Consider the following 27753-nt stretch of genomic DNA (forward strand, 5'->3'; position numbering starts at 1 on the left):
GAACAACATTAAAAAAAATAAAAGTAAAACAAGTGATAAAAATAAATAAAAATTAATATGTAGTTTGCAGGTTAAGTCTAAGAGCAAAATTGAAAATACTATATTTCTGGTATTGATGTTTATCTAGCTGGAATATTTTCCAAAATTCAAATAAAATTTGATTAAAATAAGGTGATTTTCTTAAACTTTTCCGAATTCGGATGAAATAACTAATATCCTACATCAGAAGAATTCGATCAATATTTCCAATCCTCTCACTAGATAAAATATGAGCAAAAATATTGTAATGTTTTCAGAAAATCGGACAAAGAATTTCCAATTTCATATTTTTTTTCATGAAGGGTGTGCAAAAGGAGCAGACCTTTGTTGTCCATTTTTGGATCGGATTTGGGAGTGATATTATACATATCAGATTTACACCTTGCTTACTGTACGTTATGTAACCGTCACAAAATTTGAAGAAAATCGGTAAGTTATTTCGCATTTTATATGAGCTAAGTTTATACCCTACGCCACAAAGTGATAAGGGTATTATGTCTTTGTGCATTTGTTTGTAACAGGGAGAAAGAAGCGAAATAGACCCATAGTTACTTTTGAGGATCCTCATAGAATCATTTTTTGACTCGATTTATGAATCCCAGTCCGTCCGTCCGTCCATGCATTCTTGTGAACAAAATGCAGGTCGCATTTATCATCCCATAGAGATGAAATTTAGCAAACAATGTTTGTTTGGCCCAAGGACGAACCTTATTGACATTGGTGATAATCGGATCAGATTTACATAGATATAGCTGCCATATATCTCCAAGTGATATCATGCACTCGATAGCAATGTTATTTGGCATAAAAGGTTGGGTTTATAGATGGGCCATTTCTGTCTACATTGTCGTATAGCCCCAATATAACGTTATCTCCCAAGATTCGGTATTTTGATGTTTTTAGATACATTATAAGCAGGAATTGTTTAAAATTTCGTATTTGAAGTTCGTAATGGAGACTACAACTGTGACAGAAAATTGTCTATGCAGGTCCACCTCATCGTTTAGCCCACATATAACGGTACCTCCCTTTATTCGGTATTTGGCTTTAGTGACATTATTCACCAAAATTATTTCAAATTTCGTATTTTAAGTTCAGAATCGGTACTACAGCCCTTTGACAAAAATCTGATGCAGGTCCACGTCATCGTGTTTTCATTTAAGCGCCATTTTTTTCGACACATTTTTTTATAATTTTAAAGTTCCTTCGTCCTGGTCGAACACACTTCTGTTTGGCTTGTTAAATTGGTTATGAGCAGTTATAATTTGGAATCAGAGGGAACTGCTATATGAGAGGTATATCCAACTCTGAATCGATTTCCACCAAATTCGATGTAGGCATTGTACCTCTCCTACCAAATTACATTGCCATAGAGTGGATGATAAGACTTCGAGAAGGATTATATAAAAAGACATATATATGTATGACAAAAACCGGAAATCGGACCATTGTACTGTATCATTGTTGTACAGTGCTTACCACACCGGATGAAACATATATATGGGAGCTCAAGGCATATATTAACAAAATTTGCTTGTAGTCTAAATTCGTTCGTATTTTTCATAATTCACTTCTTTTGGACTGATATTAACCATTTGGTGCACAGTAAACCTGAAGTGAGACGAAAATATATATGGGAACTTTATCCAAATCTGAACGGATCTTGATACAATTTGAGACAGGTATTTCTGGATAGCACATAATATCTTGTACCGAAAATCATAATTACGGAGTGAATATTCCGGATGTGGAGGACATAAATATGAAATTGAATGAATCATAGACATGGAAGCTAAAGCTACTTCTGAATCGATTTTCACTGAATTTTAAGTAATCGGTTCAAAGCTCAATTCGGTACGATATGCCGAAATACGTCCATTTGCACGAATGCTACGCATTTGGTGTACAATACTTATGAAATCGTTCTACACTACATATATGGGAGTTATAATCACATCTGATCCAATTATCACTAATTTCAAACGGGGTCGTCCTTGGATAAAGCAAATGACGGACATCTATATATCGACTCAGAGAGTCATTCTATGAGGACCTTAAAAAGTAAATATGGGTCTATCTCGTATTTTGCAAAAAAATTAAGAAGGGCATAATACCCTGACCCCCGCGTGTGGTGTAAGGTATATATGAAGAGAACACACAATGTTTGTTATACCCACTCTGTGGTAATATTCCAGAAACCTTTATTCCAAGACACATGTAAAACTTAGATCAAGCTCCAGGCCCATTTTTTTTATAAAATTTCAGGCGAAAATGGTTTGTCGAACTAGAGACTAAAAAATGTCATTCAGTGTCATGTGACTCAAGTCATAAATTGAAACTGTCCGTGAAATTTAAAATTTATTCCTCTGACAGAATTCCGTCTATCTAAACAAAAAGGATTTTTTTTCATACTCCAGACAATTCTCTATTAAATCAAACAGGAGTCGATTTTTAATTGTTTATAAAATATTAAATGCTTTGATATTTACAAAAGAAATTCCATGAAATTGTGAAATTTGTATTTAAAGGATTTTGAAATTGTGATATCCTCTTGGATATCGAAAATAATGATTTTCGATTTTTTTCTAATGATTTTCAGGATCTTAGGCTTTATTTTGAGATCTAAATGTAGAAAAAAATTCAAAAAAAGAAAAAATCTTATTAAAAAATATTTGGAAGCTACAAAACTATTGCGATTTCTATCTCTTTACTTTATTTACTTTTTTATCACAAATTATTCAAAATAGTTAATTACCTCTCTTATTTTTCATTTTTTTCTATCAAGCTGACCAAAATTTGCAAAATATTTTATAAATTTATTAAATGAAACTGAATTATTTTTTAAAATTTTGTTTTGTGATTTTCAGACTAGAAACTAGCTAATAAAGAAATCTCTCCATTTGAAATATTCTGCAAATATTTAGAATTAATCTAAAAAAAAGAATAAGCATGGCTAAAATTACAAAAAAAAAAAAAAATATATATATATAAATAAATAAAAAAAAAAAACGATAAATTACTTTGTTAAACTAAACGGACGGAAGTGCTGTGTTGCTGTGGAACAAAATTAATAAAACAAATAATTGGTACAGAACAAAAAAAAAAAAATATAATAACAAATAAATAAATTGTAAAATTAAAAAAAAAAATGCAAAAAAGCATAATTAAAAATAAAACTAAATAGGAAAAATTAAAATACAAGAAATAATAATTTATTTTCTAAATCACAACAATAATAATGAAATTTTGAAAAATAATAACAAAATCAAATTCTTTTTTTTTTAATTTATATAAATTCATTTTTATTTTCTTTCTTTCATTTTTTTCATTTTATTATATTACTTTACTTATAATTGTTAATCTAGGCTATAATTATATTACATTTCTGGTTGTTTTGCTTTCTTTAATTTATAATATATTTACAAAGGTTCTTTTAGTTTATATTAAATTTATTTTACATTTGATTTTGTCGTATTAAATACTCAAATACAAGGTTTCTCTTTTTGTTGTTGGTTTATTACATAATATTAATAATAGTAATAATAATTAATTAAATAACATTATATTTAAACATATAATAACATGGGATTTCATTTGTTGTTTTGTTTTTTAATTTAATTTAATTTACTTGCATTATTATAATTTTTGTTATTTAGTTTTTGAACACATTTATTCCAAACTCTCAAAAAACACATTCATATTTTTTTCTGGTAGGATTTCGGTAGTTGTTTTTTTTTTTAGATTTTTTGCTGTGACAATTTTTGAAATAAAAAAAGATTTTGTCAAAGGGGAAGTTTTGATTCAGCGGAATTTTAAAAGGGGAAAATTAAATGAATATTTTTCTAGAAAAATTATTTAAAAATATTAAGCGAATAATTATAAATTTTATGAATTTCAAAATTTAATAATTCCAAAGAACGAAATTTTTTAGTTGTGAACTTTGAGCAACTTGCAAGGAACAATTTTTGCAGAATTCTTGGGACCGAAATTCTATTTTTTTTTTGGCATTGCCATACTTCTATAGACTTGCCACTATACCTCCATTTCAAAAAAGCCGTTAAAAATTCCGAAGTTTTGCAAAATTCTGTTGACAAATATACCTAAAATCTTCGAAATATCCGATATAGGAAGGTACAATAATATGGGAGGTATACGAAGGCGTGGCTCTGTACTTTTCATTAGTGGTATTACCCATTACGAACTCCAAATACCAAGTTTCAAAAAATTCCGGCGAAAAGTGTGACACAAGACATTGATATACTGAACATCTGGAGGTTATATAGGGTCTATATCAAAACTTAAACATATATGGTCAGATCTATGTAAGGATGTTTCTGGTTAAAATTGTGACTAAAACAACCAAAAAGCCTTTAATCAACCTGTATAGTTATATTGGGGCTACACGAAAACGTGGACTTATATAGCCCATTTTCAATAAAAAATCTGAGAAGAATTGTATCAACCTAACTTCATCTCGTTCACAAGCTAAGAATATCGATATCGAATTCTACATCGATTTATCAATGCCAGTCTATCGTGTCTAAAAAGTATACTTCGAGGTGTCGCAAATGAAATGACCAACCTAATAAACCCTCCGTACTATGGTGGAGGGTATAAAATACTTGTTCTAATTTCTTTTATTGTGTAAATATTTCAGACAAATCCGTAATAGCAATTTATTCAAAAGTAAATTTTTAGAGGCTAATTATATAAAAAACACTTTCTTTCAAATGTCGAATTCAATCCCTTTATTTGAATTGAATGAAGAAATGTTGCTTTTTACACGAGCATGAAGCATTTTTATGATAATTTCAATAGTGTAAATTTAGTTTAATTTTCCCATGAGCCTAAAAGTATGCTACGGCCAACGAGCTTTTACTCGAAATTCTGTTTTCCCATACCATATCTACTTACTATGACTCTAAGATGCTTGTTATTCAGTTAGAGGAACAGTTTTTTTTTTTTTTTTTTTTTTTTTTTTTGAAAAAGCTGTAAAAATTGGATATGAGTAAAATTTTTCTAGGGTTCGGCAACAGAGCCTCTCATTTCTTTAAATCAATTATTCAAAAAATTTCTTTTCCAAAGTCGAATTCAAATGACTTTTTCGTAACCGACATTCAATTATGTGATAAAAGTTTTCTGACCGATTGTTAATATTAGATTTACACTATTACAATTTTTTCAATATACTTCACACTCGTGTTAACACCAACATTTATGGATCAAAGTATTGTTCAATAAATTTTGAAAAAATGGAGGATTTTGAAGAGAATTTTTATTATAAAGATTTATTTATTGGGGGAAATCTAGTTTAATTTTCCCATGAGCCTAAAAGTATGCTATTATTAACAATTTTTTACTCTAGGTTATGTGTTCCCATACTCTACCTATTACTAGGGTAGGTGTTCCCATACCCTACCTACTTACTATGAATTACTTCAATTACGGAAAACAGTTTTTTTACCGAAACAGTTTTTTGAAGTAAAAAACTGTAAAAATAAGAAGTGTGTAGTACATTTTATGCGTTCGGTAACAGAGCCTATCATTTGCTAAAACTGATTTAAGTATACTTTGAATTAAAAGTAAAATAATCGATTATTAACTGATTGAAGTAAATCGAAAAGTCTACTTTTATCTGAAGACCAGAGTCGATGGGTTTAAAAATGGGATGTATATTAATTTTCGTAACCAACATTCGATTATAAGATCAACGTTTTTTGGCCGGTTGTTACCTTACCTACTTACTATTACTCTGTGTTTTGTTAGTTATTCAGTTACGGGAACAACATTCGATTATGAGATAAACCTTTTTTGACCGGTTGATAGTTTTCCCATGAGACCAAAAATAGGCTACGATTTACGAGCTCTTGCTCTAGATTCTCTTCTTTTATCACAATTACTGTTTCCCCATACTTTATCTACTTACTATGAATCATAAGATTTGCTAATTATTTAGTTACGGGGAAAAAACTTTGTTTAAGATATTTATGTTTTTTTGTAGGATTTCAAACTTTCCAATGACCCTTAATGTATGCTACGATTTAAAAGTTTGTACTGTACATTATCTTCTCCTATCCCAATTGCAGTTTCCCCATACTCTACCTACTTACTATGACTCGTAAGTTTTGCTAGTTACTCAGTTACGGGAGCAACATTCGATTATGAAATCGACGCTTTTGACAGGTTGATAGTTTTCCCATTAGACTAAAAGTATGTTTCGATTAACAAGTTTTACCCCTAGATTATCTTGTTCTATCACAATTACTGTTTCCCCATTATTTACTTACTACGACTCGTAAGTTTTGCTAGTTATTCAGTTACGGAAACAAAAATTGATTATGAAGAATTTCAAATTTTCCCAAGAGCCTCAAATTATGCAACGATTTACAAGTGTTTACTGTAAATTATCTTTTCCTATCATAATTGCTATTTCCCCATACTGTACCTACTTACTATGAATCGTAAGTTTTGCTAGTTACTCAGTTACGGAAAAACCATTCGATTATGTGATCAAAGATTTTTTCACCGGTTGTTAATTCTCCCACGAGCCTAAATGTATGCTACGATTACAAAGTTTTTGCTCTAGATTCTCTTCTACTATTATATTTGCTATTTCCCCATACATTATCTACTAACTATGACTTTTTTCCAACAAGCCTAAAAGTATACTACGGTTTACAAATTATTACATTAAATTATCTGCATCTGTGACAGTTTCTGTGTTGCCATACCTTATCTACTTAGTTTGGTTATTTTTTTTTTAGTTATGGGAACAGATTTAGTTTTAGTAAAAATGGGTACCTCCGAAATTCGGTATTTTGATGATTATAGAAACATTTTTTAATGGAATTGTCTGGAAATTTACACAAGGAGTTCTTTATGAGTGTTTTCCCCCTGGAAGAGAATTATCTATATAGGTCCATTATATCGTATATCCCTCATATAACGATACCTACCGATATTCGGTATTTTGATGATTGTACCCAAATTTGTCAATGGAATTGTCTGAAAATCCACACAAGTAGTTCCTTTTGAGTAGTTCGCCCCCTGGAAGAGAATTGTCCATATAGGAACAAGATATCGTATATTTCGATGATTTTAGCCATATTTTTCAACGGAACTGTTTCAAATTTCGTATTTTAAGTTCGAAATAGCTGCTACAGCCTATGACAAAAAATATTATGGAGGTCCACGTCTTCGTATAGCCACCACATAAGGGTTTTCATTTAAGTAGTATTTTCCAAGGAAATTTCTTTTTTTGAAAAAATTCAAGATCCTTCAAAATGGTGGAGGGTATTAAAAATTCTGCTCGCCAGAACTTAGCTGCTGTTTTACTTGTATATTTTTTAAGGTTGTAAGCTTTCGAAATTTTTACTTATTTTAATATTCCTACACAATTTTTATAATAAAGGCAGAATTTTTCCCCTTTTAAAAATTCCTTTTAATCCAAACTAAGCCTTGAATGTAATTATTATAATTTTTTCACTAATTTTATAATACTAAAATGTATTAATAAAAAAATTCTCATTATTATTTTTTTACTTTTCTTTTTTTTTAATAATTTTTAGGTTTCCTCCAATTGTTTTTTTTTGTATTACATAAAATACTAGACACTATCATTTGGTTTTAAATAATTTAATTAAAAATTTATTGGATGTTGTTTTTTTAATTTTTAAATTATTTTGTTTTTGTTTTAAGAATTTTTGAAATTTTTTTACTCATAGTTATAGTTTTTATTCTTTAATTTTTTGTTTTGTTGCTTGTTGGTGTTTTTGTTTGTTTGAATATTTCTAGTATTATTATTAATAATAATAAATTTAATTTTTTTTGTATGTTACTTAAAGTTAAATTAAATTTGATTTAATTTTAGAATTTTTTCATCAAGTTTAGTGTTTTTTTTCTGTTTTGTTTTTTCTTTCTGAATTTCCTAAATTAATTTAGCTTTAATTTTGAATTTGATAATTATAAGGATTTCAATAAAGATTTATTTGAATTAATTATATAGGTTTTGTATTTTTTCTTTTTTTGTACAAAAACAAATGCCTTTCATGAAACAAATGAGTGTTTGGGGAGTGGAGCACGAAGGTGAGGGCAAACAAAAGGAGAACGCGCCTAACGAAACCAAATTAATTCGTGAATGACGTGGGGTTTTCTGCTGCTAAATGTTGGCGATGAATCGATTTACTATTGTTGCTAACTTTAATTTGGAAATATTATTTTACAGCTGCACACATAGTTCTTTTTCTGAGTTACAGTCAAGATTTTGCCACTGGATTAGGGTGTTGGACTTATATAAATTCAAAGGTCTCCAAAAAAATAAAAAAAGAAACAAAAAATAACAGGTTCAGTCTTTCTTATAAACAATGCAAGATTTTTGAAAATTTATTCTCTCTTTTATCCACAATCCGTTAAATTTTGTACTCATTCATAACTCAATGATTTTTTGAGTAGACATTTAATAATTTTCTTTAAATTTCCTGATTTTTTTTTGCAATTCGTTAAAATTTTCTTCAATATTAACGCATATTTGAACGTCACCTACATATTTCTCAAAATATATATTCTAATACAGAATAAATTAGAGAACGGAAGGAATATGTTTCCATTTTCTAAGGATAAAAATAGAATTATTACAAGGGTGAGTTCAAAAAACCCTATTAAAGAAACTCCATAGCGCCATCTAAATGCAAATGCCAAATATATTCCTTCGTGAAAATCAAATAAAGCAGTAGACTACCCTTACACGAATTGAGCAGAAAGTATTCAGGCCAATATACTTCTTTTGAAACTTATTTTTAATAAATATCTTTTTGCAAGTATAGTATGGTCAGTATCAGCATTAAGATGGCGCTCAAAGATTACCACTCTACCAAATGTCGTAACTAAACTAAAAAATGCTTTTGTAATAACTAATAATTAATATTTATATATTTACGTTCTTCCACCTCAAAAGAATACTCCACACTTAAGTTTCTTAAACAAAAATACTACTTCGTGAAATATGAAATCTAGATGGCATTTTATATGAATGACCAAAAATAATTTTCTTCCTTTCGAGCTTTTTTGTTCTGTAGAAAATACCTCAAATTAAAGCTTCTCGTTATCAAGATGCCATTTTTATTGCCAAGAATAATTTCGCAAATTTTAAATTATATTTACATGAATTGGGCGATACGAATTTGGTCAATATTATCGACAAGATGGCGCTCTTTATAACCAAGTTAACAATTCACACTACCTTTGTGAAGAATGTCATAGAAAAGGTACATTTTCTTGCTCAGAGAGGGAGGTCTGGCAATAATTCCTATTAAGAATTTTTCTCAAAAAATTCTATCCTTCTTTTTTTTAAAAAAAACCCTATTTCACCAAATATAAAATCAAGATGGCGCTATTTATAACCAAGTTCACAATTCACACAACCTTTGCGAACAATGTCGTCGAAAATTTTTTTGTTTTACGAAGACTAGGAGGTCTGTCAGTAATTCCTGCTTAGAATCCTTCTTAAAAAAATCCTATCCTTCTTAAAAAACGCTCCTTCTGAAAGCAATACACTCTTTCACCAAAAATAAAATAAATTATAAATTGCAAAAAAATAACTTTGTCTATTTCGAAATGTAGGTAATTTTCCAGGACATTGTCATTTATATTTCATTTGAAGCCATTGGTAGAATTCCGGTTATAAGTTTTTCTCATTCGATCACTGTAAGTGCTGTGCTCCTTGTAACAAAGGTAAGAAAACAAATGGCTGTTAACCATTGTATAAGGATGCTTATTAATTTAGGTTTCACCCAATGTCGGGATGTAAATGGCGCCCAATACAACACATGGTATGGTAACTAAATCATTTTCGGATACAAATTCCTAAAATCTCTACGTTAGCTCCTACCAACTCCTCATTAATTTAGGTCTCGTCGAATACCAGGATATAGATGGCGCCCAATACAAAGTTATGGCATTGCCACATTTTTCCAAAATTAATTTCTAAAATTCTCACTCACAATTGAAATCAACTAATGCTTCAAATCATCCGCCAAACAATATGCCTACTCAAAGTCTGAGTAGATTACTATTCTCTTGTCTAATATCAACATAAATATGACACTACTTAAAACATAGAGTTTAATATCGATCGCTATCTCATATGCTGCTTTTTAATTGTGGCATCGCTCAAGTAAAATTTTAAGACCTTAGTTTGGCCACTGGTGAACTGAAAATTTGATTGACGATATTTAGAAAGCTTAATGTGAATTTCATATCTGAGGATCAAAACTCATGGGAAGTACACCAAAAACTTATCCTACTTGACTCTTATCTATATTTTTTATCCGATTCTCTCATTGTTTGTATAATTTCTTTAACCGCCTAAAAGGTATACTCATCGATTTATATGTTTGCAGGTAACTGCTCCTTTCCTCTCTCTCTCTCTCTCTCTCTCATTTTTCATTTCTAACTTCAGTTTTTAATTCGATTCTTTAACCGCCTGAAAGTATACTCCTCGATTTATATTTTGCAAATAACTACATATAGATGGCACTTTTTGGAACAAAGAGCTCGACACGAATTCTTACCTCGCATTCTGCTTCTTAATTGTGGCGAAGCTCAAGCATAGTTTCAAATTCTTAGTTTTAGTCTGAGCACTGCTGAACTTACTCTCACTTTTTAAAGCCAGAAAATTTAATAGGTGGTATTTCCAAAACCTCAATGTGAATTTGATGTCTGAGAAATTTAACCGAAACATTGGCCTATATGCCTCCCCAATAGACAAATTCTATCATACCCATTTTAAAGAAAAATCAAATAAAATTTCTGAAAAAAAATTTTATTTGGTCTGAAGAGTCCCGATTTTTTTTCTACTTAAGTTACTCTTTTCTGTTTGGAAATATGGGTTTTTTACGAAAGTAAAATGTCTTGGAAACGCAGATATATTTCAAAAAATCTTGCATTGTAAAGCCTTAAGATTTCGCAAAAATAAGAATTTTTACTAAAAAAATACTATTAGCCATATTTATAAGAGAACATAAGATTTCATGTGCGCGTGGACGGTTTTCAAAGCTTTTTTTACACAATTTTAATTTTTCAATTATTTTTTTTTCTTATTTTGTTTTGGTTTTTATTTAAGTATTTACAATACATATTTTGATATTTATCAGTTTAAATAATGCAACTTAAATATATTGCATATTTAGTCAGTCAATATATATTTTAATAATTCTTTTATACACAATAGAAAAATAATAATTATTAAAAATAATAATTAAATTTTTTATTATATTAAAAATATATGAAAAATAATAAATACATTGTAATAAATAATAATAATAATAATAATATTAATATTAATAATAATAATAATAATAATAATAATAATAATAATAATAATAATAATAATAATAATAATAATAATAATAATAATAATAATAATAATAATAATAATAATAATAATAATAATAATAATAATAATAATAATATAATAATAATAATAATAATAATAATAATAATAATAATAATAATAATAATAATAATAATAATAATAATAATAATAATAATAATAATAATAATAATAATAATAATAATAATAATAATAATAATAATAATAATAATAGTAATAATAATAATAATAGTAATAATAATAATAATAGTAATAATAATAATAAAAATAATAATAATAATAATAACATTAAAATAAAAATATTAATTTAATAATAATTAAAAAATAATAATAACAACAATAATAGTAAGAATAATACAAATAATAATAAAATTAATAATTATAATAAAAAATAGTAATATTAATAGATAGATAAACAGAAAACTAATTAATATAAAAATTAAAAAAAAGACTGATTTATTAATAAATAATTATAACAATATTTTTCAAGTTCAACACCCAAATCCATTGCCTTAAAAAACCTTGAAAAACCTACAGTAATTTGCTGAAATAATATTCTTCCATTCTTCCTTAAAAATTTAAATCATAAGAGAATTTTTCGTGTTGTTGCTATTTTTTAATTTAATTTTACTCCTTTAATTGCTTTTACGGTTATGTTTTTTTTATTATTTTGTTTAATATTTTACATCTGTTGTTATTGTTTTATTTATTTTTTTCCTTTTTTTATCTGAAGATTTGTACTATATTTGATCAGTATTTAAATGATGGGAACTGGATGGCTGGCGGCGGGGGGACAGGGGGTGTGGTGTGTGATGTTAAGCAGAAACATGTGAAATAATTTCAAAATGTGAGTTATTTACTTGTTTTTTTTATAACTGACTAGTAAAGCTGTTTTGTTGTAGTTAATTTTTTTTTTAAGTTCTTCTTCATCATCTTTTTTACAATGGGGACAAAAAGTTAATTTGGGAAGCCAAAAATTTAAATTTGAAGTAGTACCCTTGCATTTAATATTGTTTTAAGTTTTATTTGCTATTTTAGTATTGTTTTTTTTTTTGTAGTTTTTGTTGAATGTTTTTTTTTGTTAAATGCGTTGATTTGATTTTAAATTTTTCTATATTTTATTTATGTATGTATGTGAGGGTGTCATGTTTGGGTGAAATGTTAGCTATTTTTTATATTTATTGACTTTAATTTACATTTAACAATTATAATTATTATTTTTAGTTTATTTATTTATCTTGTTATAATCTAATTAAATCTGACTATTGAACCTAGTTTAAGAAGTTGTCCTTGTTGGTTGTTGGTTTATTTTCTTTATTTATTAATAATTATTGACGGCAGTATTTATACATGTATATATTTATTTTTTGGGGAGTTTTTTGAGGGATGAATTTGAATTATCTGATTCTTGAAAAAATATAAAATAATAAATTTGAATTATAACAAAAAAAAAAAAAAAATAAATAAAATAATAATAATAATAATAATAATAATAATAATAATAATAATAATAATAATAATAATAATAATAATAATAATAATAATAATAATAATAGTAATAAATAAAAAATAATAATAAATAAAAAAAAAAATAAAAGAGAGGATTCGTTTCTAGTCTTAGAGAGAAATGGTTTTAATGCAAATTAACACAGACAACGGCTAAAATGTTTTGAAAACAATTATATTTAATTGGTAGGCAGCAAAAATGGCATTTGAAAAGATTTATTTTTTTTGTTAAGAATCCCTAGGAGGACCCCTTTTTATGAATATTCACTGATCAAATGTTACAGAATTATGGTTCAGAAAAAAAGGATTCTTAATCACCAACATTTTTCAACAAGCGCCGAAGATCAGCAAAACTTAAATTTGGGTTGAAGGCTATTGAAAGATCAAAAGTTACAGAATTATGGATTGTTAATTCTTCTGTAAAATGTTCAGAACTTGCGAAAAGATCAGCAAAAATCACATCTGATTTTTTTTATAAAAAATCCTTAGGGTATTTTTTAACTATTAAAAGATAAAAAAATAAGAAATATGGTTTAGAAAAAAGGATTCTAAGTCACCCTTTCTGTAGGCTAACACTCTGCATCCTTAGATCTTCCAATAGCCAAAAGAGATCCTTCTTAGGATCTGTCGCACAAAAGCTAATTTACTTGCACTGAAGATCAGCAAAACTGACAGATCAAATGTTACAAAATTATAGTCTGGAGAAAACGTTTCTGAATATCTCTTTGTTTTGCAAAAGGTCTTTAGAAGGACCTCTTTTGGCTATTAGTAGATGAGAGCTTGCAAAATTATGCCCTAAACTTTTGATATTTTTCATAAAAAAAATATATAGAAGGGCACTCTAAAAATTCGACCATACAAATGCAGACCAGACCTCCCAAAGGCCGTATATGGGTCATCAATTCAAAGAGGATTTCCCCACAAAGAATACTTTCCTAATGTGATCAAAGCAAAGTGGACCTAAAAAGGATTTTTAATAGAAGAGACGTCTTCTAAATATGTTCGCCTAACTATCGTCTATTTATAGAATGTTTTTAAAGGCCAGTCACAGAAAAATTATCGTCCAAAGGACATTAATTGAAAAATAACCTGTGGGGCCTTCTATAGAAAGGCAAATCACCAAAAGAAAAAATCCAATCTTTTTCGTTTCCTTTCTAAAAATACCTTTTGAAGGCCTTCACTAAAAAAAGATCGTCAAACTGGCTTCTACAGAAAAAATAACAGGGGACTTCAATAGATGGGAGACATCCTAAATCTCTTCTATAGATAGGTGATAAAGGTTGTGTAAAAATCTTCTACACAAGGAAGACCTTCTTAGAACCTTCTATATACATAATATTCTTAAAGGAAGGGTCTTCTAGAGAAAGAAAAAAAGATATTTTTTAAAAAAGGCACTCCAAAAGGTGGTTCTATCAAAAGAATAAAAAAAAGCCATTTCAAGAGCCGCCATAAATATAAGGTTAGAAAATATGCTATATACAGGGACTTCAAAAGACGACCTTATTAAATCCTCTTTGATCTATGTATCGTATGTACGTGTAATTTTTTCCATACAAAAAAAAAAAAAAAAAAAAACATTTTAAATATTAACTATAAAATAACCTTCTTTCTGTCCAAATCCGTAGAAAATCTTCTAAAGGTCGTATCCGTAGAAGACTTTCCAAAGAGGTTTTCTGTAGAAAGAAGACCTTTGAAGTGTCTTAAATAAAATTATCAAGTCGTGCTCTTAATGTATTCCATAAGAGATACAAATATCGCCTTCAATGAAAATCTTCTACTTATAGAAGATAATCTAATCGTTTTCTACGCAAAGACTTTCGGAAGTTCTTATCCCTAGAAGACTTTCCGCAAAATTTCTCTTTAAGGTTCAAATCCTATCATACCCCAAAAAACATATTGTTTTGCAGAAGAGTTCTAATTTCAGTTTTCAAAATGGAAACAATCCTCTTTAATATTTTAAAAATTTATGACAAATTTCCTTATAGACATTGTGAATAAATTAAATAAAAAAATGAAAATAATATTTTTCTTTACATATTTATCTTATTGCTGTATTATATTTTCTCTCAAATCATTCATTTCTATAACTATTTTCAGCTGTCTGGATCACCCGTTGTAGATCAGTTGAGTGTGTATGTGTTGGCTCTTCTATTTTCTGTTGCCAAAAAATACTCCATAATGCATTTATTGAGATCATAAATGTGGGGCGATGTTGCCTATTACTTTCTGGGCTGCTTACTATTGTTACTATGTCATATGTTACAAGTGTATGTGTGTATCTATGTATGTAGTGTTCCATTTACATTCGTTTTTTGTCCCACAAAGGAAACTATTTAATTTTCCTTTTTATATTTTTCTGCTATTTTATTAACTATTTTCTGAGGCATTTATTTATAAGCCACTTTTTATTTGGTTTAACTTCGATTTAATACTTTTTTTTTAAATGACTGCGACTTTTTCGCTCAAAATAGGACAGCTCTCTTTATCTACAATTTTGGGGGGGTGGGTGGTGGTTTGATGGTGTATTTATCTGTACATTATTAATATCGTTGCTGTATGTGTGTGGGTGTGAGTGTGTGTGTTTGGCTTTGTAAAATTTGGTTGTTTGACGATCGTCAATGGCACAGTGGTTTCAAAAATCGGGGGAAATATGAGGAGGAGAAGGGATAGACTGGCGTCTGTCTTCTTCTTTTGAATTGTCGGAAACAAATATATCTCAAACTGTAGAGGACCTTTTCTATGTGGTCAAAACTCTAACAACCTTTTGGCTGAAGAACCTAGAACTGTATGCACTTTTTCTATGGTACATATTAAGTATACAAATTTCATTTGTTCAGAGACTTACAATGAAATTTGATCTAGAATAATTCTTACTTTGACATTTTTCCCGAAAAATGAAATATGAAGGGAGATTTTAACTTAGATTGAATATGTCTTAAATTAACACTGAAAAAAGACAAGACATAATTTTCACTTTTACTATATGTATTTTGAATGTAATTTCCATAAAAACTATTGCACCAAAATATATAGTTTATTCTGAGATTTATAGTGAAATTTTGTGTAGAATATTTCTTCCTTTTACATCTTTCGCCTAAAATGAAATTGCATGTTGCTTTCAAGCGTCAATTCGAAAAATGACTAAGGATAATTTGATCAGAAAAATTAGGGAATATTTTTTTGGAACATTGGTGGAAATATTTTTTTTAATACATAGTGGAAATAGAGATTCCTGTTCCTTGGTGACTTAAAGTAGAATTTGATACGGAATATTTTCGTCTTTGGTGTCATCTATTTAAAATAATGCTTTATAGGAGATTTTTGAGTCATCTCACAGAAAAATCCAGGTTTAACCATAAAATAAAATAATTTTAACTTTTAGTACATACATTTTAAATGTAATTTTCATAGAAACTATTACACCTAGACATGTGGTTTATTCTGAAGTTCATAGTGAAATTTTGCATAGAATATTTCTTCTTTTAGAATCTTTTGCCTAAAATGAGAATTTATTTTACTTTCTGGCGTCAAATCGAAAAAAGTCGGAGGAAAATTGATGAAAAAAAAAAAAAAAAAATAGAGAATATATGCTGGCTTTTCGGTAACATTGATGCAAATATTTTTTAATGTACTGTGGAATTAGGGATTTCTTTTCTTTTGTCACTTATAGTAGAATTTGATGCGGAATATTTTTGTCTTTGACGTCATCCATTTAAAATCATGCTTTATTAGAGATTTATGAACAGAAACCCTAAAAGTGCGGTATTAACTAGACTAAAATAAAATATTTTTTCACTCTCAGTACATACATTTCGAAGGTAATTTTCATAAAAGCTATTGCACCTAGACATATGGTTTATTTGGAGATTTCTTGTGAAATTTTGTCTAGAATATTTCTTTCATTGACACCATCTGCCTAAAGTGAAATTTTATGTCACTTTCAGGCGTCAACTCCAAAAAAATTCCGATGAATTTTTTTTTTTTTTAATTAGTGAATATTTTCGGTTTTTTTTTTTGGGAACATGGTTTTTTATTATACAGTGGAAATAGAGGTTTCATATCTGTGGTGACTTATAGTAAAATTTGATGGAGAATATTTTTGTCTTTGACGTCATCCATCTAAAATTATGCTTTATTGGAGATTTTTGAACAGAACCCCTAAAAGTGCGGTTTTAACCCAACAATAAAATAATTTTCCCTTCAGTATATACTTTTTGAATGCGATTTCCATAAAAACTGTTGAACCTAGAAATGTGGTTTGTTCTGAGATTTATGGTAAAATTTTGTGTTTAATATTTCTTCTTCTGACACCTTTCGCCCAAAACGAAATTTTATGTTACTTTCATGCGTCAAATAGAAAAAAGCCCCAGGAAAAATTGACTAAAAAAATTAGTGAATATTTTCAGTTTTTTTGGGAACATTGATGGAAATATATTTTTAATAAACAGTGAAAATAGAGATTACTTTTTTTTGTTGAGTTATATTAAAATTTGATGAAGAATATTTTTTTCTTTGACGTCATCCATTGAAAATGATGTTTTATAGGCGATTTTTTCACAGACTCACAAAATGTACTGCTTTAACCCTAAAATAAAATATTTTTCACTCTCAGTACATACATTTCGAAAGGTAATTTTCATAAAAGCTATTGCACCTCGATGTATCGTTTATTTGGAGATTTCTTGTGAAATTTTGTCTAGAATATTTCTTTCTTTGACACCATCCGACTAAAGTGAAATTTTATGTCACTTTCAGGCGTCAATTCCAAAAAAAGTGCGATGATTTTTTTTTTAAATTAGTGAATATTTTCGGTTTTTTTGGGAACATTGACGCAAATGGTTTTTTATTATACAGTGGAAATAGAGGTTTCATATCTGTGGTGACTTATAGTAAAATTTGATGGAGAATATTTTTGTCTTTGACGTCATCTATCTAAAATCAGGCTTTACTGGAGATTTTTTGAATAAAAACACAAAAAGTATGACTTTAACCCTAAAATGTGTTTTTAATGCATATGAATTCCTGGCGTTTGGGTAAGATTTGGACTCTTGACGTCTACGAGCACCTATAGTGGAATTTTGTGACAAATAATTTTTTAGAACATTTTGACTTGCTACGATCCCGTATAATGGGAGTTTTTAGCAATATTGTAGAAAAAGTACCAAAAATACCCATTTCTTGACTCGCTTGAGGGTTAAAATTTTCAACCGAAATTTTTTTTACAATTTTTAGGTGCAATATTGCCGAAGATAATATATACCTAAAATGTCCGGATATCGAGGAATTTTAATTTGAAAATTTCCAAAAGTGTGGTGAGCGGGGAACTTGCCCCCTTTATTTTGGTTACTTTTCGTTGTAAACGTTCAAAACGCCGCTACATGTGTCTTCTTTTTAAGCTCTACTTTCATAATCTGGATTTTTTACGTAAATTATTTTTTTGAGTCGCCCAGTGATATAATTTCAATATTGACTTTTAAAGCCTTTATGTGACAACCCTGCATGCAATACCAGAATTTATATATTTATGAATTATTATGAGATTACAATTTCGCTCAAAATTTGAAACTCTAAAAATAAAATTAATATTGGAATATAGTAAAATGCCAATATGATAAATTTTTTAGAAATTCTAAAATTGTTAAAAATGTCCCCGTCACTTCCCCGTTTTTTATTTGGAAACCACTGTGCTCATTTGTATCACTGCTGCTGCGGAAACTACTCTATCTCTGGAATTTTCTGGCTTGTCAAGGCTACCTAACAAAACCTAGAATTTTTTTTTTAAATGAAAATTGAGTTTTTCTATTTTTAACCTTTTCACCATGATAACATTGTTGTTGTTATTGTTTCCTTATTTTATTGACAATGTTTGAGTTTTGCCTTTAAAGAGTTGGTAGTGTAAGTATGTGTTTGTTTTTTTCCTCTAAGTATTTTCAAATACAATCCTTTCTGCTATGTGACTAATATCCCCAAAAATTTCGGAAACTATTCGGTGTGTGTTTTTCTTTGGTTTCAAAAACAAATTCATATCATTATTCGTTTTGTTTGGGATTTGTTCATGAATGGCTTGTTTTCTGTTTTTCTTTCATGCTTTGCTTTACCTTTTCTTGCAACATTTCTTTTCAAATGTCTTCTTCTATTGAAATCTTTAATATTTCATTACTTTTTTCTTTGAATTTAAATTTTTACCTATTTCAGGTTTAGGTTTGTTTTTTTTTAATTTTTATAATTTTATATTATTTATTTGCTAGCTTTGTTTTTATTTTTTAGTGAATTTTTCGATGTTTTTTTGTTCTGATTTTAAATGGTTTTGCAATTTTTTTGTTCTTCTTAATAATTTTTTCCTTTTTTTTTTGAAATTAATTAATTAAGACTTTTTGTGTTTTTTTTTGTTTTTTTGTTCAATTTAATTAAATTACTACTTAAAATTAAATATTTGCATAAATTATTTTTGTTTTATGTTTAAACAGCTTTGGTAGTCGTTTCTGGCATCCAACGTATTGTACAAGGCCAAAATATCGCACGTAACGTCTTTTTTACTATAAACAATTTTTGATAAATCGTAATACGGTTTTCGGTTTCGATTTCAGATTCAGTTTCAGGATAGTGGGTGCCGTTCAAAATTTGTTTGGTTTTGATTTGATAGATTATTATATTTTGGATTTTTTAATTTTTCGGATTCGTTTTGTTTTTTTTTTTGTTTTTGAAATGCAAAAGAAAATAAAAGCTCAATTTTATTGTAAAGATTTTTGTAAAGATTTAATTTTATATTGCAAGAATTATATATAAAATATATAAATAAAAATTAAAAAAAAAATATCCATCACAAATCTCTTATGCTGTTTTTTTTTAAATGAAATAAAACTCTAGAAATTATTGCAAGCCGTATTGTCATATAATAGCTCCAATTTGTTAGAACTAGTTTTACTTATTGTATTACTTAAATAGAAAATTATAATAGTTGTAAGGGTTATGACAGGATATATTGTTATATTAATAGATTTTATTAATTTATTTAAGTGTACAATAAAATCATGGTTTTGAATTCGTTATTAATTTTAATTTATTTATTTTTTTTTTTTAAATTTTTAAGTCCTACAAAATTTAGATTAACATTTTTATTTGACTCTGAGAATACCCTGTAACGACGAAATATAGTATAAGGGAAAAATATCGAAGAATAGTTTTTTCGAAATTTTCGAAGCACTGTAGCCAGATCCATCTACTATGAAAATAGGAAATATTTTCTATAAAAAAATACATTTGTTTCCAAGATCAAATATAGGCATGTATGGAAAGATATGACAAATATGTGTTTCATAGAACAAATCGATCTAATTCTTATAGAGAAGCTACATAATGAATAAAACTTATTCCAAAATATATATATAGTCATAAGGCTACAGAGGGTATAAATCATTTGATACGGTCAAAACGGGCCTAGGCGAAGTATCGGTTTTAGACCCTAGGTCTCTTTGAACCAAATCCATTTCAGGGTATTTGGAGTCGATCTAACGATGTTCGTCCGTCTGTCTGTCTGGCTGGTGCGCACGATAACTCTCGAAGGGAGTATCCGATTTGGTTCTAAATTTGTACATCGTCATATTTTTATCAAACTTAGATCGAGTTCGGAGATGGACAATATCGGAAGAAATATTTTCTGCACAGAAAGAGAAGCGATAATCCGATTGTGCTCCAGATGCTAATATTTACGTCAGTTCTAGGTCTGGTGAAAAAATGGATCAAATCGGTCCTCTCCATCAAGTACCTCCCCCACAAAGGGTAAAAATGTTGAATAATTACAACCCTTATAAAATGGGATGGACATTCCGATAGTTTCCAAATTTCACACATCCCAATTCTTTCATTAACACAAGTTCTGGTGTTAAAATGGAATATATCGGTGCACTCCTTCTGGTAACTCCCCCGCAAAAGGTCGACATTTTCAAAAAAAAAAATATTTTTTTCTGCACAGAAAGAGAAGCGATAATTTACGTCAGTTCTAGGTCAGGTGCAAATATAATATTGGTCCACCCTATCAAGGGCCTCCCACAAAAGGAATATTTCTATCAAGACAAGATCTCTTGTAAAGACAGTAGAGATCGGACCATTCCTTCCGATTCCTTCCCCTCAAACGGTCAAATTTTTGAATAACTAAACCGTGAATAAAATCCGAAATAAGCATTATGTCCGTTTTTATTTCACATATCCCATTATTTCTAAAAAGACAAAATCAATTGTGAAGATGGGGTATATCGGTCCACTCCTTCTAGTACCTCCCTCACAATAGCTCAAAATTTTGTAAATCCATGAAGTTGATCAAACGCGAAATTAACTTCCGATTCATTAAGACTTGGTACGTCTCAATATTTCCATCAACGCAAGATCTGTTATATAGATGGTAGAGATCGGACCATTTCTTCTGGAACCTCCCTCACATGGGCACCTAATGTCTTTGAAATATTATTCTAATATGGGTGCACAAATTGATATAGCTTTCTCGGGAAAGGAAGAAATCTACACATTTGATAACCTTAAGTGGATCGTTAAAGAGATCCTGGCTAAAATTAAGCTTACCTCAGCCGACGAAAAAATCACGTTACAGTAGATTCCTTCACGACTAAAAAACTTTATTACCAATAAACTTTCATACAGAAAATGTATTTTTCTTTTGGCCTCCGCTTTCATTTATCAATTTTTCATATCAATGTTGAGTACTCACTTTTATATCTTAACGTAGATTCAAAACCATGAAAGCCAATATTATTTTACACTTATTAACATTACTCCATATTGTAAAGACATTGCAAATGATTGAATTTTAATGAAGAGAGGATAGATTTATGCTTCAAATTTACTCTTCCTAGTCATTTCAATATAATTGTAAGAAGAGATTTTCATTATTCTTAATAAAATGTGAAAACTTTTACTTTTATAAATAATGACGATAGAAGAGAGTTTTCATATTACCATTAAGAAAAAACGGAAACTCTTTATTTTACTCCAAGAAGAGGTCATTTCTCATGTTTATCTCTTGAAAAGAGTACATGATCAAATACACTCTTATTGAGTTGTGAACCGTTCATTTTCACACATGACTAAAGAGACACTTAAATATTATTATGAGAACAAGAGACAAGATAGTGTTGTATTAGAAAAGAGGTTATTTATCTTAACAACAGTTACAAAAACAAGTTAGTTTTGTTGTACGTTTTAAGAGCGTACACAGGATGAGCACAAGAAATCAGTTACACACAAAATACACAGGATAAGAGATCGTTTGTTTTATTTAATTCTAAAAAAATACTTTTTATTTTCGTTTTATATTTTAATAGAAAATTAAAATAAAAATTACATTAAATAAAAAATGCAATACTTTATAATTACGAGAATGAAAAAAATAAGAAAAAAATAGAATATTTGATAACAAAATGGACTCGGAGAGCCCAACACTTACCCAGTAGTCAAACGTCGGTTTCGATACTAACGGCCAAAGCATTATTATGCCTATGGGTCTGGATGTTACCACTGCTGGTAACACTGATGGCAGATTGTTTATAGCCATTTTGCAACTGGATTTGTTGTTGCTGCTGTTGCAACTGGAGCTGCTGCTGTTGTTGTTTGTTGTCTGGCGTCGGCGTTTGTTGCTGTAGCTGTTGCTGAGGCGTTGCTGGCAGGGTTGTGGTTATAGCAGACGCCGCCGTATTATTGGCGACGGCAGCGGCGGCGGCGGCTGTGGCGTTAGATGCCGTTGGAGCTATATGAGAATGTTGCTGATGATGGGTGGCTCCCAAAAATGGAACCATCGAACGACCAGGATGCGTATCAGTCAGTCCAGGCGTTGACTCGACACCATCATCCAAATCCATCATATCTGATGAGGACTCAGACAACGATGATTTCTTTAAATGTTGACCTACTTGGATAACAAGGAGTAACGTGGGGAGGGCGGTTACAATTACAAAGTTGTGACACAAAAAAAAAAAAAAAAGAAACGCACGAAAAAAACAAGAGGGATGAGCAAAAACAAAAGAGAGTTGTTTGTTACAGGATGATGGCAATGATGGAGCATTAATTACGTGAAAGTGGTGTTGTTGTTGTATTTTTCAGACCATTTCATGTTGTAATATTTTGTTGTTGTTGTAGTTGTGTTTTATTTTATTGTTGATGGGAGTAAAAAAGAAATACAAAAAAAAAACATAATTTGAGCAAAATGTAATTTTATTTTCTTTATTTGGAACATTCAGAAATGAAAGCATTACTTCGTGGAGATTGATTTCTGTCGGGGATTTTCCAGGAAGGGGAAATCGGGAGGAGAGAGGACAACGAAGGAGACTCTGGGAGCATCTTGGATGTTATGATGGTTTGAAAAAAAGTGTGCGTGTGGATTAGTCTAACTACAGGTGTATTAAGTTCTTGTGTGCCTAACTACTGAGAGCGAGCGAGAAAGATAGCTACGGAAAAAAGAGAGAATGACTCTCTCTTTTTTCGTTTACTGTTACTGTATTCGGGTTGATATGTTTCTTGGATTTGTTGTGTTTGGTTGGTTGTTGTTATAAAAGGAAAGCATTTTAAAGAGAACAATATATATATGTATAGAGAGAAGAGAGCACAAAAAGAAAGGTGTTATAAAATTAAACTCAGACTTACCTAATGTACCAGGTAAATATGGACAACTAGTAACGTGATTGAAGTTTTGGCTCTGCATCTCCTCTTGATCCGTTTCACGGTGATAGAAATAATTGAAATTACTGACAATAACCGGTACCGGTAGAGCGATTGTCAAGACACCAGCAATGGCACACAGTGATCCCACAATTTTTCCCCAAACTCCGACCGGCCTATTTTTGCAATTCAACCACAGTGACACGCACACAGACACACAGATATTTTCAAAATTCGTTTTTGGTTTTCAAATTTGTAAATCGTCGATTGTGTTTTGATCATTTTACAATTGTTTTTGTTTTTTGGTATTGCATATTTGAGCAGCAATGTTGTGATGGTGTCGGTGATAGAATGGGAGAGAGAATTTCGAATTCGGTTAACGGGATTGAACGGTTATTTGGCCATTGTTTTGCACAGGCAAAGTTATTGTTATATTTTGGTATTTGGATTTTTTGTTTGGAACATTTGGACAATTTTTTGTTTGGTTTATTTCGATATTTGGAATCATTGTTTTCGATATTTGGTTTGGTTTTTTTTGTTTTGACGACATGAAGAGAAAGAAGAAAGAGAGTACGTACGATGTATATAAACGAACGAACGATAAAAAAAAAAAAAAAAATGAAAATACAAATATAATATAAATTATGGAGCAAAAAATTTTGAAACATTTCTTGATATGTTTTTTCAATATTAATATTATAAATATATATTTATATATATAGGAAATAAATTGAATGTAAATGTGTTATATATTTGAAAAAAATGTTTGTTATTTATATGTATATATAAAATATGGTAGACAATTAATACATATTTTTGTAAGTATATACGCATATGTTATTTATTTTTATATATATGTATAATAGTTAGAAAAAATGTAGGAAGTAGTAGAATGTATGTTAAAAAATGTTTAAATATTTGTTAAAAATAAATTATTGGAACTCAATATTAATATGAGATTGGTATTACAAGACAGTATATTATAATTAGTTGAGGACAGACTGAGTAGTGTGTGAGCGAAAGCCAGAGAGAGCAAAAAGCTTTGAATTGAGTAATAACAACCTGATACTTAATATTTGACGAAGAAAGGGAGAGAGAGAGACTGAGCTATTTCGTGATTTTATAACTTCACCATAAAGAAGGTTTTAAAATTGAATCGAGGAGTTTTTTTTCCTAAAAATGTTTGATATATTAATAGTTAATTTGGAGATTTAATTATGGCGAAAAAAATTACCCTATATACATATCAGATAATAAATTTTTTATTTTTTTTAGAAAAAAAAATTGTTATAAAAAAATTGTCTCCAAAGGGGTGCAAACGAGAATTGACACATTCTCCGGCACATCTTACTATGGATCAACCAAAGGATTTGCGTAGTTAACAAAGTTATCTCATTGATATATAGAACTTATACTATTGTTATTTACGATAACAATACAACCACAAACCGAATTCAACACAAGAACGAATAAGTAATAAAAGTCTTCCAAGCTAATAATATTTATTTATATACGACGTAGAGAATTTCGGATTTTGTATCACTCGTATGCAATTTTTTTATTAAATATTTTTGGGACTCAATTGAATATTTTATTTTAGTGATTGGAATTTATTGTTAAAAAGTAAGAAAGGGATATAGTCGTACGGAGTCACCAATGTGATAACCAACACCTCAATTTCGAACTTCTTATACCCTCAACCATTGTATGGAGGTTTGTCATTCTGTTTGTAAAACCTCGAAATATACATTTTAGAAGTATAAAATTCTATGTCAATATGCGCATTTTCTGTGGAAATCACCTTAGCTACCGAACGAAATGAAGTGGGTTGATACAATTTCACTCAGATGTCTTTTAGGTCCATAGAACTTTTAGTATTGAAAATAGCCCATGTATTTGTGTTGCCAGTACTTAGGAAACATCTTTGTATTGAATTGTCCATATAGGTCCAAGTTTTGGCATAGTCCTTGTATAATGGTACTGTGTGTCGAACTTTTCACCAGATTTTTTTTTTAATTTGATATTTAGAGTTCATAATTGGTGCTTACTCTATCACAAGTATGTTGACGAATTTAGCCACAATTCTCACATAAATTAAATTCGATATTTGGAATTCACAATGCGTACTACATTCTATGAGGGCACATTTCCTGTAGAGATCCACGTCTTCGTTAAGCGTTACCTCGCCATATTCGATATTTTGATAATTTTTACGAATTTTAGAAGTGTTTGAAATTCGGGTGAAATTTTGTTTTAATGGGCTTCATGGATTTTTGAAAAAAAGACAAGGAACATCCCGAACAAAAATCTTTCATTACAAAAAAATGTAAATGGGCTGCTGATCAGAAACCGTAGAATATTCTAAGAAATCTATCAATTGTGGCCTTTTATAATAATAATAAATAAAACGCCTCTTGGTTTTTAATGGACTTCTGGACCAAAAATCGTCAATTTTTCCCATACCCCATATTTCTTGAAAACAAGTTTCAAAAATGTCCCGTCGATATTTTTAAGAAACTTTTTAGAGACATACTTTTTAAAAAACTTAGAGGTGTTGAGCAAATCGTTGATTTTTAAAATAAACATTCAAAGGACTTAATGACCAGAAATCGACGATGTTTAAAATAAACATTTAAAGGACTTCAATCGAGGATTTTTAGAGAAAACATGGAGCTCCTCCAGACCAAAGATCTTTTATTTTTTAATATTTTTTTTTAAGGAACCTCCAAAATTTGTTCTGAATCGAGGATCGAGACAAAAAATTTTTCAATTTTTAATAAAAATTTTCAAAGAGTCTCCTGTTGTTGAAGGATTTTTCAGAAAAAATTTTAAAGGATATCCTAACCGAAAATCTTGAACTTAAAAAAAAAATTGTTTAAGGGATTTCTGATTGAAAATCGTAAGAAGAAAAGAAAACTTGATTAACAATCATGAAATTTTTAAAAACAATCGAGCTAAAATCGTAGTAATTTTAAGAAAAAATATTTTAAAGGTTTCCTGCCTAGTGGTGTAGGGTATCATATAGTCGGTTCTGTCCCATTTTTTGTGCTTTTCTTACTGCAACATAAAGGCGGATTGGTCGGCCTTGGATTAAAAAAAAATTTAAGGGTATCTTGATTCAAAGCAATGCATTTAAGCAAATTTTAAAATACATCCTAAACAGAACACGTTTATTTTAGGATTAAAAGAAAAATAATTAAAAAAAAAAAAAAACAAATAATAGGATTTCCTGTTCAATATTCGTGGACTTTTCAATATTTTTTTTTTAATTTTGGAAGAATATCACGGATTTTAAAGAAAGTGTTGAAGGAACTTTTCACCAAATTTTTAATAAAACTCTTTTTTCATTAATTTGAAGATAAAATATTTAGGGTCCTCCTGACCGAAAATCTGATAAATGTTGTGGGTGTTTTGAGAAAAAAAATTAAAGGGCTTCTAGAAAAATATTTTTAGATTTCTTAAAAAATATCGAGGTTTTTCTAAAGAAATACCGAAGTAAACATTTTTAAGAAAAAAATGTAAAGGACCTCCTGCAGAAAAAATCGTTTGAGAAAACTTTTTAAAGGACCATTCGATTAGCAATCGTGATTTTTTAAATAAATGTTTCTTAGGGACACCTCCACCAAAAATCGAGGATTTTGTTAAAGAAAAATAATTTTATGTGTAGTAAGACCGGCGTAGGGTATCATGAAGTCAGTTCCGACCTATTTTTGTTATTTCCTTACTGCAAGAAAAATTCCATATGAGAAGAAAAATTATTCGAAATCGCTATTCGGTAAAATTATATCCAAAAATATTATTGATTAATAATTGATCATTTTTTTTTAATTTTCAGTTTTTACTCAGGCTAAGAAATCTGATAATTATTCTGGGGGACAGAAGAATATTAAAATATTAAGATATGACAACAAAAGTTTCTTTGTTTCCACAAAAAAAAGAACGCTTTCTGAAATCCTGAAAAAAATTTAAGATTAGATTTGGTGAACGAAAAATATTTCAACATAATTTTCAAATATTTGAAGAAAAAACAAGAGTTAACATGACTAAAACTCACTTTTTTATTTGGCCTACATTTCGTTTCAATGAATAACCAAATAAAAAATATTGAAAATATATACGGGCCACCAACGCAGTGGGCCAGTAGGACGGTATAACTG

At 29.0% G+C, this 27753-nt stretch overlaps 1 protein-coding gene across 5 annotated transcripts in view; it reads right to left on the bottom strand.

Annotated features, from left to right (window-relative positions):
- The window catches only part of LOC101892946 (potassium voltage-gated channel protein Shaker), a 619449-nt gene that overhangs the window by 17277 nt on the left and 574419 nt on the right, over positions 1-27753 (bottom strand). For 2 of the 5 annotated variants that reach the window (XM_059121939.1, XM_059121943.1), the window contains exons 10-12: positions 23582-23772; positions 22389-22850; positions 19314-19470 (exon numbers count right to left, since the gene is read on the bottom strand). The exons of 2 other annotated variants lie outside the window; for them this stretch is intronic. In XM_059121939.1, coding sequence (XP_058977922.1) covers positions 22396-22850; positions 23582-23772 — 646 coding nt within the window. In that variant the 3' untranslated portion in view covers positions 19314-19470; positions 22389-22395. Of the gene's footprint in view, positions 1-19313; positions 19471-22388; positions 22851-23581; positions 23773-27753 lie in introns of those variants that run through there. One more of the 5 variants, XM_059121940.1, reaches the window with a different exon arrangement.

The sequence above is a fragment of the Musca domestica genome, unplaced genomic scaffold (assembly GCF_030504385.1).
Source record: "Musca domestica strain aabys unplaced genomic scaffold, Musca_domestica.polishedcontigs.V.1.1 2, whole genome shotgun sequence".
Classification (NCBI taxonomy): domain Eukaryota; kingdom Metazoa; phylum Arthropoda; class Insecta; order Diptera; family Muscidae; genus Musca; species Musca domestica.